The sequence below is a fragment of the Danio rerio genome, chromosome 5 (assembly GCF_052040795.2).
Source record: "Danio rerio strain M-AB ecotype USA chromosome 5, GRCz13ab, whole genome shotgun sequence".
NCBI classification, from domain to species: Eukaryota; Metazoa; Chordata; class Actinopteri; order Cypriniformes; family Danionidae; genus Danio; species Danio rerio.
The window spans coordinates 17,424,502-17,439,649 of record NC_141025.1 but is presented as its reverse complement, the minus strand read 5'-3'; the positions used below and the strand labels follow the sequence as shown (position 1 = coordinate 17,439,649).

The window sequence follows — 15,148 nt, the reverse complement described above, 5'->3', positions numbered from 1 at the left end:
TCTGTTGCCATCTCGTGGCGGAACTTCAACCGTCTTTGCATTGCTCAGTATGGCAGGCTGATGGCTCCCAGCGTGCTGAATCTTCGAAATGATGAATATTTAAAATAGGCACTATCCTTATTTAAAAAAAAACTGCATAGTTGTAATCTTAACAGCTACATTTTCGCCTACAAAAGCCTCAAAAGTACATTATGTTGTGCAAAACCTGAAATATTTGTCAAATTTTAGTCCTCTGCTTGCCACTCTTGTGGGCGGAGTAATACACAAGGGTGAAGAGGCTGTAGGAGTGCTGATATTACTTTAATATCTCACAGCTATCAGATTTAAGAACCACACAGAACTGTTATATATATATATATATATATATATATATATATATATATATATATATATATATATATATATAAACAGGTATATCATCTGATTATGTGAATTTTTATCTAAAGGCTCATTGCAGACAACCACTTTTAAGTTTAAACCAATGTGGTTCAAACGATTGACCTGCAACAGAATTCAGGAACTACTTGTCAGCTACATAGTTTATTTCCTGAAAGATGCATTATAATTTTGGTAGTTCAACTGTGAGTTATGTTATGTCAAAAATTTCCAAATGAAATGCCCAATAGAAGTAAAAAATGTCAAAAGATTACCTGGTTTACTTTTTCTTCTAATTTATTTCCTTCTGAACCATCATCATTTTCTTCTTTGCTTTGTTTTACATCAACAAACTTGGCAAAACACGTAGTGTAGTCCTTGTGGGAAAAAAGGTATTACACAAAAATGCACAAGCAATTTTGACATTTCTGGTGCGGGGTTAAAAATCTGTGACAAGAAACGCTTTGTAAGCTTCTCACAAAGATTTGGCAACACACATATAGAACTGTACATAGAAAAACATTTCTCTTCTAGACGTCCAACAAGTTGTCCGGTCAATAATTTATCCGTTAAGAGTCATTTCACAGAAACCCAGTCCCCGCGTAATCTTTCTTACCATGAGTTTCATCATTCACGGTTGAAGAGACACTTAAAGGCATTGAAAGTCTTTTTCAATTGCCACATCGGGTCAGAAAAGGGTACAAAACTGACAATGGCGGATCACAGCATATGCACAAAGGCCCGAAGAGTCTGATGTTTCATCAACGACAGCCGACTATTCTGTGTGTGTGTGTTTTTTTTTTTAATTCTTAAAATAGACGCACTGAGTCATTGGAAAAGCAAGGTGAGAGTCCTGTCTCTTGTTGTCTCAAGGCAGGGATTCACGCTCACACACACACACATTCTGATGGATTTCCAATATCAGTCAAGCCTCATAGTGACAACTGGCCAAAAGCCCTTATTTCTCCTCCTCTGGAGACTCTGGCACCAGATATGTACAGAACATCTGCTTTAAGGTGGTCGTGTGCTTCTTCAGAACATTCGCTGGTCATGGGAATCAACATGATCTCTGTTTTAATGCGGATAAATGAACCGGTGGCAGTTTTAACCAGTGACTGGCTGAGTATGAAGCAGGCAAGTGTGAAGACTTGCACTTTTGTTCCACATTGCAGAATCTATTGTGATGATGAGAAAATTAACAGCTTTAGGAACAGCCAAGAGCATGTCTGTAATCGCAGCCTATCACTTTATGACAGCAAAAAAAAAGAGAGCTGATTGTTATGAATTTATGGATCTAAACTTCATGCGAGTGCTACTGTTATTAATGTGACGAAAGTTAGTTTAGGATTGCATTAACTTAGCCCAAGCTGTAAAATAATTGATTGCCTAGAAGGTTGATTAAGGTCATTGAAAAAATTGTCAGGTTATCATTTAAAATAGCCCAATTTTACATTGTATGACACATTTAAAATGGACTGTATATATTCAATTATCACTGTTCTTAAAAGATCAAATTATAAACTATATTCCTGTGCTTTAAAGAAATAGCCATTGTAATTAATACTATTTAATTAACTTATTTCCCATTTTATTTCTTTCAATTTGAGAATATGCACCCAGCAAGCATACAACATCATAATATTTTAATATTAGGTTAGATTTAGGGTCATGACGTGACCAAAATTCAATGTCTAGTCAGCGTCTAAAGACAACGTTATTTTGACGTCCAATAACAATGTCAAATTACAGTGATATTTGGTTGATTTTAGGTTGTATTGGAAAGTGACCAAAAACCAATGTCTGATAGATGTCATGGTGGCAATGTCCACACAACGTCAAGGTGTAACATGATTAGACATTAATTTTGGTGGATTTTAGATTGGTCGTTGGACATTGACATCGGCCTGACGTCAAATTGCATTGATATTTGGTTGATTTTAGGTTCTGTTGAAAAGTGATCAAAATCCAACGTCTGATAGATGTCATAGTGATAAAGCCCACACAACGTCAAGGTGTAACATGATTAGACATTAATTTTGGTTGATTTTAGATTGGTTGTTGGACATTGACATCGGCCTGACGTCAAATTGCATTGATATTTGGTTGATTTTAGGTTCTGTTGCAAAGTGATCAAAATCCAACGTCTGATAGATGTCATAGTGATAACGCCCACACAACGTTAAGGTGTAACATGATTAGATGTTGATATTTGGTTGATTTTAGGTTGATTTTAGGATGGATGTTGGACATTGACGTTGACCTGACGTTAAGATCTGATGTCAACCTGATTTTTATTTCCAAACAAAATCCAACGCCCCCACAATGGGGTACAATGTCAATATGGCGTCATGTTTAGGTCCTGTGCCTGCAGGGCATTTTACTCCTTATACCTTCCTAGCACACAAATTTCACATCTTTTATATTATTATATTGGTTAAATTAGGTATTATACAATAGTGACGATTTGTAAATAGCGTAGCCGGTTAACGACCGTGTTAACTAATAACCCTTCCCTTATGTAAACCATTTATGTTTGCAGATTGGCAGATTTGTCACTTTTTCACAGCAACAAAGCATGCCCATACCAAATAAATATTCTTTATTACTTTGTGTCAGTGCCATTGCAAACGTTATTGATTTTAATATTTAGGCAGAACAGTATATAACCAAAATTAATCTAAAAAAAAAATTATAATTTGAATGTCTTCAACGGGATTCGAACTTGTACAATCAAAAAGTTCAACACAAGTATCAATCGACCTATCTAACTGAGCTATTCAGGATTACACATTTTTGTGTTGGTTATAATATTTTTATGAGTCAAAATATGTTTTGTTTTGGTTTTGGACTTGTGTTGTTTCCATGGACTCGCGTTTACATATTTCTACAAACTCTCATGCTGATATTTTCTCAGAATAGCTCTAAATGACAGGAAATGAGATTAGATGTTTTATCGCAGTTGGTCAAATCAATGCATGTTTTGTTGAGGGAAAAAGTGACAAATCTGCCAATCTGAAAAGGTGAATAGTTTACATCTGGTAATGGTCAATAGTTAACACGGCCACCAGTAATACTGTAACACCGGAATTGCACAAGAATTTAACTGATTACAATTGTTAACAATGTTAACTCTACAAGTTACTATTGTGACTGTTAACAAATTTCCACCTCTTCCACCTCAAAAATGCTTAGTTCATTTTCTTTTACATTTATTATTGATGAGATGTCCCAGTTTGGTGTCTGCATCCAATTAAATTTGCAAAAGTGATAAGCATATTAAATGCAAGTAAAGTGTCTGCATTCAAATACTTTTTGTGAAAATAAAAATGCTAAAATATGGAAATGTGGGTGAAATAATGTTGCATTATCATTCAGTATAAGATATATATTCATCAAAAACAAATGGGCAAAACAGAGATAACGTTTAAATTTAAAGATTTTAAATGACTATTAATACGTATTTAGGACTGCACTGTGATTCTTAAATAGAAAATTTAAAAAGAGTCTTATTATACGTTATGCCATCAAATGATTCTTTTTCTGATTATGCATGACAAGGTTTTTTGATATATAATTTAATTTTACATTAAATGACATTTTAGTGGGTGTCATATGTAAGTTATAGAGAAATGTATGATTATTTCTGCTTGGAAATAAAATGAAATAGACCATTCTAATATATTGGGGCTGGAAGCTGTGTCTAATTATAATTGATTTTTATTTTTGTTTTGTTTATATATATATATATATATATATATATATAAATATATATATATATATATATATATATATATATATATATATATATATATATATATATATATATATATATTTAAAAAGATATTTAAAGTCTGAATTGTTAGTCCTCCTTTTAATTTATTTTTCTTTTTTAAATAGTTCCCAAATTATGTTTAACAGAGCAAGGAAATTTTTACAGTGCGTCCACATCCTGATGCTGGCTAAAATGTAACATTTTAACAATATTTTACATTTAATAAATGGCACGTTGAAGAACAGAGTAATTTTCTTAAAAAAAAAGAAACATGGAAAAAAAACATGGAAAAAAAACCTTACCCCAAACTTTTGACCGGTAGTGTATATATGTTTCTGTATTTATTTTAGCTGCCTACAGTCCATTTCCATTATTTATATTGTTTTAATGAATTCAGCATTTTTGTTAACTACTATTGATTTATTATTTTCCGTTTTTTGTTTTGTTATGGCTCAAGAATAAGTGCTGAATTGGCAGGTATTTTGCTTGTTCAAATCCTCAGTGAAATCAAGCTTAACACATCATAGCCCACCGGCTAACAGCAAAATCATTATCAAAAAAAATAAAAAAATACTGACCTCAATGCAACTCAAATATGAATGTTCTGAAGAAGCAGGAGCCTGTGATTCCTGCATTTGCTAAGACTCTGCCAATAAAAAAGTGAATGTAGCATTGCACATTGTTCAGCTTTGAAGTCTTTCTTGGCTGACAGTGATTCCATCATCACTAACCTGTGCGTCAACCAAATTGGGGCCAAATGTCACCCTTTATAACTTCACTTTTTTTCTTATTTTTTTTTTTTTTTTTAAACCTTCAGTGCCTCATGCACACCAACAGCCGACAGTCGGCGGTTTATATTCCGGTATCTGCAACGTAGCAAGTCTCTGTAGGTGGATCGCAGGTCCCGATTGAAAAAAGCATAAATGAAGGGATTCATTAATGAATTTGCATATCCAAACCACAACAGCGTCCTCTCCAGCCAGATCGGTATGCAACTACACTTGACCCCACAAATAAACGGTCTCGCTGTAGAAAGAATGAAAAACGGCAGCCAGCAAATCCCAAAAACTCCAACTATCACTCCAAGTGTGGTCGCTGCTTTCTGCTCCCTCTTAAATATGGAGATGTTCTGTCGTTCGCGGCTGAGCAATCGAGAAAGAGCGGCGCACTCCTCTGCTACTCCAGGCGTGTGTTGAGGTTTTAGGCCTTGCATCCTCAGAGCTTCGCTGGCGACGGTTTCAAGTCGTTCCCTGCGGGAGAAGTCGGTGAATCGATGCTTGGCGCCGCTTTTTCTGGCAGCTTTGAAGATCTTGTAGTACATGAAGAGCATTACGATCATGGGGATGTAGAAGGCCACAGCAGTGGAGTAGATGGTGTAGCCGAAGTCCTGGCTGATCAGACAGACGCCAGCCGTGTTGACGTTCTTCGCCCAGCCGCAAAATGGCGGAAGCGTGATGGAGGCAGACACCAGCCACACGCCAAAGATCATCTTGGCCATAAGTTGACCATTTTGACGAGCAGGGTAGGTCAAAGGGCGGGTGATGCCAAGGTATCTGCAATCCAAACAAATTAAAGTCATAATCAGAGCTTGACAGTGCTAGTATTTCAAATTTGTGACTAAAAATAGATGTCCATAAATGCTGCCTGTCTTGACCAGGACTCCCTAGTAGAAGATATTTAGTCTCTCAATGGGACTTTTCTGGTTAAATAAATAATCTGTGGAGATGTTGAAAGTACTTTCTTCAGTACTGAAATTTAGTGGATTCTTTAAGACCACTGATTGGCCCGTGTGTTCATAAACTGAACAAAAATGACTATGATTGAAAACATTTGCAAATAAAGCCCCATTTAAAAAATAATAGAAGCGATAGTGAATGATAGGAGCTCTGTTGTGGTTCACAATCAAGATGTTAAGCAGGTTGCTTCATATAAATATTTAGGGGTTCATATTGATTGTGAGCTTAATTGGCACTCTCATGTGTCAAGTGTAAGAAGCGCTTACACTTTTTACGTAGACTAAGATTATTCGGAGTGAGTAGCAGCATAATGCTAACCTTTTTACAAAGCAACAATAGAGTCTGTTTCAAGATATGGAATCATTGGTTTGGAAATTTAACAGTAAAAATGAGAACAAGTAAATAACGTGATGAGAGTGGCAGGGAAAATTATGGGAATTGAGACACTCGATTTACTACAAGACATCATTGAGTTGTGCATAATTCAACAGGCCAGCAAGATTTTATCTGATTCTTTGCATAGGTTGTTTTTGGAGTATGAGCTGATGAATTCTGGCAGAAGATATAGGGTGCTATTATGCAGGTATAAAAGATATAAATACTTTTTTCAATTAAATTGATTGAGCAATGACGGTAGGATGGGTAAAAAAAATAAGATAACATTGGTTAGCATAAAAGGGCAGTGGGTATACATTGTGTTTTTAAATTAATGTTTTTAATGGAACTGTATTTTAATTAGGATGGATTTTAGGATTAGGATTAATGTCTTTGTTATATGTTATTGTCACAGTGACGAGCGATCAGGTCCATACAGATTGCTGGAAAACTACAAATCTGCCACCAAAAGAACTACAAATCCTGTCATACACCACAGACTCACACCTATTCCTGTTTCGCATTGATTACAAACACACACACACAAACACACACTGATTATTTTGACTTTATAAGCAGTATAGACACACACACACACACACCAGTTGATAAATCTTGTTATGCTGTTTGTGAACAATATACATGTTTCCATTGTCTTGCTTAGATGTGTTTTGACATTTGTTTTGTGTTATCATTTTAATTTATTGCTGCCCGCACCGACTATTTGCCTGCATTTTGACCACGACTTGGGATTGCTCTGCAAATACCTATTTGACCATTGTCTGCCTGACCATTCTCATAATAACCTGCATTTTTATCCTTAACTCTGTTGTCAGCACTCTTCACATGACAGTTGTCTTGTGGGTGTCTATGTACAGCAGAGCGCTTTTATTAACAACAAATTTCTCCTGAGGGAGAACCTTGAACAAAGTCACACTATTTGAAGTTCATGTTGGAATTTGTTTAATAAATGTGACTCCATCGAAGATTATGCACATTTTTTGTATTGTATAAAAAATGTATCCTCCTCTTTAGTACGCATAGGTTTTTTAATGCAGATTTTCAACATATGTGTGCACCATGGCCTGTCCTTTAAGCATTTGGATAGTGGGCTTGACAAACCACTTGTAGAAAACACACTCCTTCATCTCTGCCACACTTTAACGGACACTTGCACCAGTTTTGCACATTTGCACCAGACACTTTCATAGAATCACTTCATATCTCTAGATAAAAGCATGAATTTCTGAAGTGTGCTTTACACATGAATGTAGGCTTGACATACCACTTGTAGAAACACTCTTTTCTCTATATGCACCAGACACTTTACTTAAAATCCATCTTACATTACAATCACTCATTCATTCATTCATTCATTTTCCTTCAGTTTAGTATCTTTATTCATCAGAGGTCCCGACAGTTGAATAAACCACCAACTTATCCAGCATATGTTTTACACAGCGGATGCCCTTCCATCTGCAACCCAGTAGTGGGAAACATCCATACACATTCATTCACAATCATACACTACAGACAATTTAGCTTATTCAATTCACCTATAGCATGTGTCTTTGGACTGTGGGGGAAAAAGAGCACCCAGGGGAAACCTATGCAAACATGTGGTGAACATGCAAACTCCACACAGAAATGCTAACTGTCCCTGCCAGGACTCAAAACAGGGACCTTCCTGCTGTGAGGTGACAGTGCTAACCACTGAGCCACTGTGTCTGACTCCTGTCCCTCGGGCTCTGCACTGGTTGGAGAAATTCCAAATTAAACCAAAACAAACCATTACAATTGGTTTAAGATAGGCAAGAGAAATTCGTGACATTGTTCGGGGTTCTGCAGGTTTAAAGAAAAGAAAAAAAGTCAAACAATGTTTACTTATGAATGTACCTAAAATCATGTTGCACTACTTGTTTTCTTTAACTTTAAATAACACATTTGCACAATATCTTGCATAACATTGTTTTGTCTTATGTAAAATTACTTTATAGTCTGTTTTAAGTTATGTTTGAAGTTTAAGTATTTATAGCATATGTATAGTTAGTAGTTAGATTACCACTCTGGCATGTTAGTTATCTATATGTTTAAAATAGCTTCAGTTTTGTGTTCATATTTATAATTATTTATGTAGCACTGTGGTCCTGCGAGACTCGACATTTTATTTCACCGTATGTCCACACATGTAGCAGAAGGATAATAAAGCTTAGCTTGACTTAACTTCGATACATTAAAATGCACGTAAAAATAGGTGTGTGGAAATACTGTGTAGTATAATATTGCTTGTTGAAAAGTGTCGAGTGATCATCATTGGATCACAGTAATACTTTTTGGAGCATTTGAACACAATGGTCAATCAGTGGTGTTCAAGAGTAAAAACAAAACAGCAGAACAATCAAAAGCAGAACAATAAAACAAATCAGCAGCCTGTAAATACTGGGATTAGCATGTCAACTTACAAATCACTCATTATGTTCTCACAATAACAACACTGGTTTTCCAATACATTGATTTATTTGTGGCTGTGTGAGAGTTTTCATATGAGTGTATGTATTTGACGGTAACCGGCTGTCTACTGAAAGTTTTGTTTTGGCGGCCATTGAATCGCCTCTCAGGCAGTATGCTCAGCCATTCTATCTGAATGGGGAAACATTAAATTCTCAAAAATTGTTTGCCAAGCTTACAATTACATTATTTTTGAATCAACAATAAAATTACAAACAACAGCTGTCATAAGTTTAGTTTCTAAACGTTCGAAGCAAACAAAATCTGCATTTTTTTCAGGGTGCTCAAGCTAATGCGCACTCGAAAGAAACAAGATCACGACACCAACCTCATTTATGGCAGTGTAACACTTTTTCATCCTCTAAATAATGCTTGTGAAGTAATTCACAACTTGGTCCTGATGGTAAATCTCCTCCAGAAATGACAGCAACTCTTTGTTTACAAGTTTGTGGGCGTTTGAGTAGCTGCTGCTGTCATGTGATGTGCGTTTAACAGGACGGACTGTACCTCGCATTCGTTTCATACAGATTACAAAACCAAAAAGGTTTTGTTTTCTTGTGTAGTGGGGTCATTTAAAAGTAGAGATTTAAAGCTTTATGCGGATATTCTTATGTCAGTGAAACAAGTATTCGCTGAGATTCCATTGTGTTTGTTGGCCACATAAACTGTCCTAAAAGCACACGTCTGGTCTGAGCTTCTCCCTCAGAGAAATGTCAATCTATAGCGATCAATGATTGCCTCCTGTACTAGTAGGTTGGGCTTCATTGACCATTACACTTTTCCCCATTCAAAACTACATGAGTGACATGTCTTGTGTAGTCTTTGTTTAAAGTAACGTTAGCATTTATGAATACAGGACTGCTTTGTTTACAGTTGTTGCTGGGAAACCGCTTCCGCAGCTCCAAAAGCATCTCTTGCTGGCACATAATGCATCTACTGTTTTTATAACGGTTTTATCTACGAGATTTGTAATTTATGCAGCTACTTGATGTCAGAATGCAAGTCATAGATGTTCGCAAAATCACTCTGGACGCACACTACCTGTTTGAACTATTACCGTCTGGTCTGCGCTTCAGAGCACCAAGCACAAAAACAGCCAGACACAGGAGAAGTTTCTTATCTCAGGCTATCTACCTTATGAACAGTTAATTATTCCCCAACTGTGCAATAAACATGTGCAATACTTTCTCATACGCACTTGTATACAGCACCTTATATCAATATACAATGCAATACTTTCTCCATTCGCATTTGTAAACAGCACCATATAACCTGTATATTTATAACAAATCTGTACATACAATTCAACATCCAGATTTCTTGACTACACTGCAAAAAATGCTTTTCTTACTAAGATTTTTTTGTCTTGTTTCTAGTCCAAATATCTAAAAGTTCTTAAATTAAGAAGCATTTTCTAAACTAGCAAAACATATTGTCTTGTTTTAAGAAATAATATGCCAAGTTTTTCCTTAAATCAAGCAAAATAATCTGCCAATGGGGTAAGCTAAATAATCTTATCACAAATCAAAAAACAAGATTATTATGCTCACCCCATTAGCAGATTATTTAGCTTGATTTAAGGAAAAACTCACTTCATTTTGGCATATTATTTCTTAAAAACAAGACAGTATGTTTTGCTTGTCTAGAAAATGCTTCTTGGTTTAAAATTGTGTAGATATTTGGACTAGAAACAAGGGAAAAATCTAGGTAAGAAATGCATTTTTTACAGTTTAACTGCATCTCTGTTGAATGTTTATTGTCTTTTTTTCCCATATTTCACTTTATGTACACTAGAAGCTTCTGTAGCCAAAACAAATTCCTTGTATGTGTAAAGCACACTTGGCAATAAAACTGATTCTGATTCTGTTTCTGGCAATAATTGGTCACATAGTAATTGGTGTACTATGTCATATTTGGTATCCATGACACATCAAGGTTCACGTCATATGATCTGAATGTTGCATTACATCATTATTTTAATACATAATTGTACCAACAATAACATTTTGCAGTCTGAACAGGGCTCTAGGGAGTATGTGCTGGTTTGTCACTGTCAATTGCACACTGTCAGCTGTCAGAGTGAAAAAAAATCAAACATAGAAAATCAAACATAGAAAACAAAATCGAAATTGGGCATCAAGACCTGACAGTGTAAACGGGGCCTTAGATACAAATAAGCAATTCGATAAGAGAGCTCTGGGTTACGTTACACCAATGCAATACAAGAATTACATTCAGGAGGTTCGCAGCAACTCTGCATTTCCCTGACTCCAGTATTTACAGGTCTCTGTGCACCTAAGCTGACATTATTAGCAGATAAGGCATGCTCTGCAACATTCTGTCCTCACACCTTTTAAGCACATCTCATTGTATAAGAAAGCTGAATGAGAAATTAAAGTTATTTTCATATATACTCGCTCTATCTTTCCAGCCATGCAGTGGCAGGAAACTTCTACTTCTGCAAAAATGCTTCTTTAGTATGCAAACTGTATCACGCTCAGAAAAGAAATTTGGTTAATATATCACTCAGTAATACAAAATACAAATGTTTAATGAAAAGTAAAAGAGACCAAAGTAATAAAATGTTAAAAAAAATCCTTTTTCACTACGAGCAGCTACATTCAAAAAGATACAGTTAAAGTAAGAATCATTAGCCCCACTTTGATTTTTTTTTCTTTTTTAAATATTTCCCAAATGATGTTTAACAGAGCAAGGAATTTTCAAAGTATGTTTGACAATATTTTTCCTTCTGGAGAAAGTTCTATTGTTTTTTTGTTTTTTTCTTTTTTCGTGTTTTTTTTTTTCGCCTAGAATAATTTTTTTAGACACCATTTTAAGGTCAATATTATTAGCCCCCTTAAGCTATATATTTTTTTCGATATACTACAGAACAAAACTAAAATTATTATGTTTAGAAATGTTTATATAAAACTTCTCTTCGTTAAACAGACATTGGGGGAAATATAAACAGGGGGCTAATAAATCAGGGGGGCTAACAGTTCTGACTTCACCTGTATATCAAAATTAGACTCCTGATGTATTTAAATGCTGTTTTTAATTAAAATCTCAGAGGCACTTGTGCTTCTTGAGAAAAAGTAAGCATTAAGTCTTGATTATGCTTAGATTATGTATATTAAAGCCAAGCCGAAGTGTGTGATTACTTTACTCTAGTATTACCCAATTAAATTGTTATGTATTCAAACTCATGACATTTCAAATCTGCTTGACATTTTCCCAAGAAACTGAAAAAAAAAAACATTTGGATTATGATTCTATAATAAGACGTATCAAATTATAATATTAAGCTTTGGCATCTTATGTGCAATATTACAGCTCTTGAGAAAACACAGGATACAATTTGGCCTTCACAGCTCTTTCACATTTAAAAATATATTCACTATGGCACATCTAGACATGTCATACCAGGTTTGACGTCAGTGTTGACAAGTTATATTGACTCAGGGATGTCTTGACAGTGATTGTGATGCACCAAATTTAAATATATACATGTTCAAATCACAATGAGATTTCCATTGTCTAATGACTTTGTAAATTTCATACCACTGCACAAGACCTGGAATAAAGCATGCAAGACATTATTCATATTCATATTCAATATTTTCTATTGTGTTTCACAGAATAAAAAAAGTGGTGTTGGAGGCCTGAAATGACACGAGGGTGAGTAAACGATGAAAGAACCTTATATTTCTCTTTTCTTTAAGACAGAATAGAAGAATAGAAATATAAACATCACATTTAAAGTTCAGACTCAAGATCAAACTAAAAATAAATTCAGGCATTTTATGATAAACTGACATGCTTATTGTCACAGTTTTTTGTCACAGGCTTCCTGTAAGGGTTGGGATTAGACATAAATATAAAATTATATTTTAAATTATAAAATAAATATAAAATAAATATAATATTAGTCTCAAAAATATAATACATATATAAAATATAAATCATACATCCACAACAAAATTCACATTTACAAAATCCAATTTGTATGCTCAAAACACAATTCATAAATATACAAATGGAATTCGTAAATTCAAAACACAATTCAAAAACACACTTTTCCAATTTGAAAATTTAAAAGATAAAAAAATAAACAAATCTAATTCATAAATTTAAAAGACGATAAAAAATACACAAATCAAATTGGTAAATTCAAAATACGATTCGAAAATACACAAATCTAATTCGTAAATTCAAAAGATGATTCAAAAATGCACAAATCTAAATTGGATTTTGTAAATGTGAATTGTGCTGTTCATGTTTTAATTTTGTTTCATAAATGTATTTTTTAGACTTATCTGGCTCCACACATTTTTTTACAGTATAAAATATAATATGCCAATGGAGAGTCCTCATAAACTATGTGGCAAAAGCTATGTGGGATAAATGTTAAAATTATAAATTGAGTCATGTTTTTGAATTAAATGCAATTGTTGTTTTATTCTGTAAACTACTGATGACATTCCATCCCAATTTTAGGTATAATGTAGCATTGCAATGAAATATCAACAAAGACATTTAGCAATCTGATCAGTAGTCATTTTATTTGAAGAAAAACATTCTAAATAACAAATGTTTTAAATAGATTATTGAAATAAAAAAATTATCAAACCTGTGTAAAATTAAACAAATTATTTTTGTAATATTTTACCAAATTCCATACTTACAAAGTGTTCTGTTTAAAAAAATCTGTATCTCTATATAGCGGGGAAAATAAGTATTGAACACTTCACCCTTTTTCTTAGAAAACATATTTCTAAAGATGCTGCTGACTTTAGAAATCCATATTTGCAAAGAAAACAAATCTAATTAGTTCACAAATTACGTTATGTGTAATAAAATGAAGGGGGAAAGGCAAAACGTATTGAACACATGAAGAAAGGGAGGTGTAAAAAGCCAGTGAAAGCCCAGACAACAGCTGAAATCTCTCAGTATTATTAAACAACCTCCTCCCCGTCCTCAGTGTAAATTATTATCTGATGATACAGTTCAACAACTACATGATCAGGATAATGAAGATTAAACCAGGCTGGACATTTCAACAAGACAATGATCCAAAACACATTCAATGAAACTCTCAAATGCTTTCAGTGAAAGAAAATCAATCTGTAGAATGGTCCAGCCAATCACCTGACTTAAATCCAATTGAAAATACAAAATAAATATCAGACTTGATAGACGAGATCCACAGAACCATGATTTTTTTACACTCTGTTAAAGTCTGTGAAAAACTCGCACCTTAGCAATTCATGTGATTTTATTTTCCATATGAGAGTCTCCTTTTAAAGTATTAAACACAATGCAGTAGTTCAGTCATTTCTCCTTGTGTCATTACACATAACAAATTTTTCAGATTTGTTTGTTTTGTTTTATTTTCATGTGCGGAATGTTTGAGGTTTTAACAAAATCTGGTTTAATTTCATGTCAACAGCTCGTTTGTAAATGTTCCCAGGGAAAAAAAACAAGACGCATTCAATACTTATTTTCCCCGCTGTATGTAATCAGAGTAGATGCAACTTTTTTTTTTTTTTTTTCCTAAAACCATTATGTTCTGCAAATGCATTGACTCATTTCAATCTTGTTGCTTGGAACAACTCAATAAGACAATAGGTGGTGCTTTACAAGATGACAGAAGCGAATGTGAATAAAGCGAGAGTTTAAGCACTTTAAGTGAAGTTTATGTATAAACAAATTTCGAGAGGATCACGTGCTTATGATTGCTAGCAGCTGACCCGCATTATCCAATTCACTACTATCCAATCAGATGACTCCTAAACTACTATAAATACCCTGGGATTTATTCCATTGCTATCTTCGTTTCGAAGAGTCCCCCCTTCCTCCCCTACGCCTCCTTCTTAGACGGGTGACACGGTGGCCCAGTGCCTAGCACTGTCGCCTCACAGCAAGAATGTCTCTGGTTCCTGGCTCTACCAAAACTAGCAGACATTTCTGTGCGGAGTTTTGCACTTCTCCCCGTGCTCACGTGGGTTTCCCCCGGGTTCCCCGGTTTCCTCCCACCGCCCAAAAACATGCAATTAAGCCAATTGAACAAGCCAAATTGTCAACATAGACACGCTCCTAGTTAGTAATTAGTTTCAAGAGCATTCACTTGCTACAGCAGGGGAGTTCTCGAGATCTACCTGAGCTCAAACTCAAACTGAGTCCTGGGCTCGAGGATCTCATGAGCTCAGGGCTCTCTCCCGGGACAGCATGCCAAACAAGTTTATAATTAATCATCAGCTAAGTGTGAACTCTTGAAAGAAATTAAGTTCACATCAGGGGCAAAAATGCTGCAGCGTGATGGGATCATGGTGGCACAAATTGCATTTGTCTGAGCACTTCTTGTCTGAACCAATCAGCACCC

General features: G+C 34.8%; 1 protein-coding gene across 1 annotated transcript in view; it reads right to left on the bottom strand.

The window, feature by feature from the left end:
* Positions 1-4,186: 4,186 nt before the first annotated feature.
* Positions 4,187-15,148, bottom strand: part of htr7c (5-hydroxytryptamine (serotonin) receptor 7c) — an 83,312-nt gene continuing 72,350 nt past the window's right edge. The window contains exon 2 of the mRNA XM_087253309.1: positions 4,187-5,700. Within this exon, the coding sequence (XP_087109435.1) occupies positions 4,953-5,700 (748 nt within the window). The 3' untranslated portion in view covers positions 4,187-4,952. The remainder of the gene's footprint in view (positions 5,701-15,148) is intronic.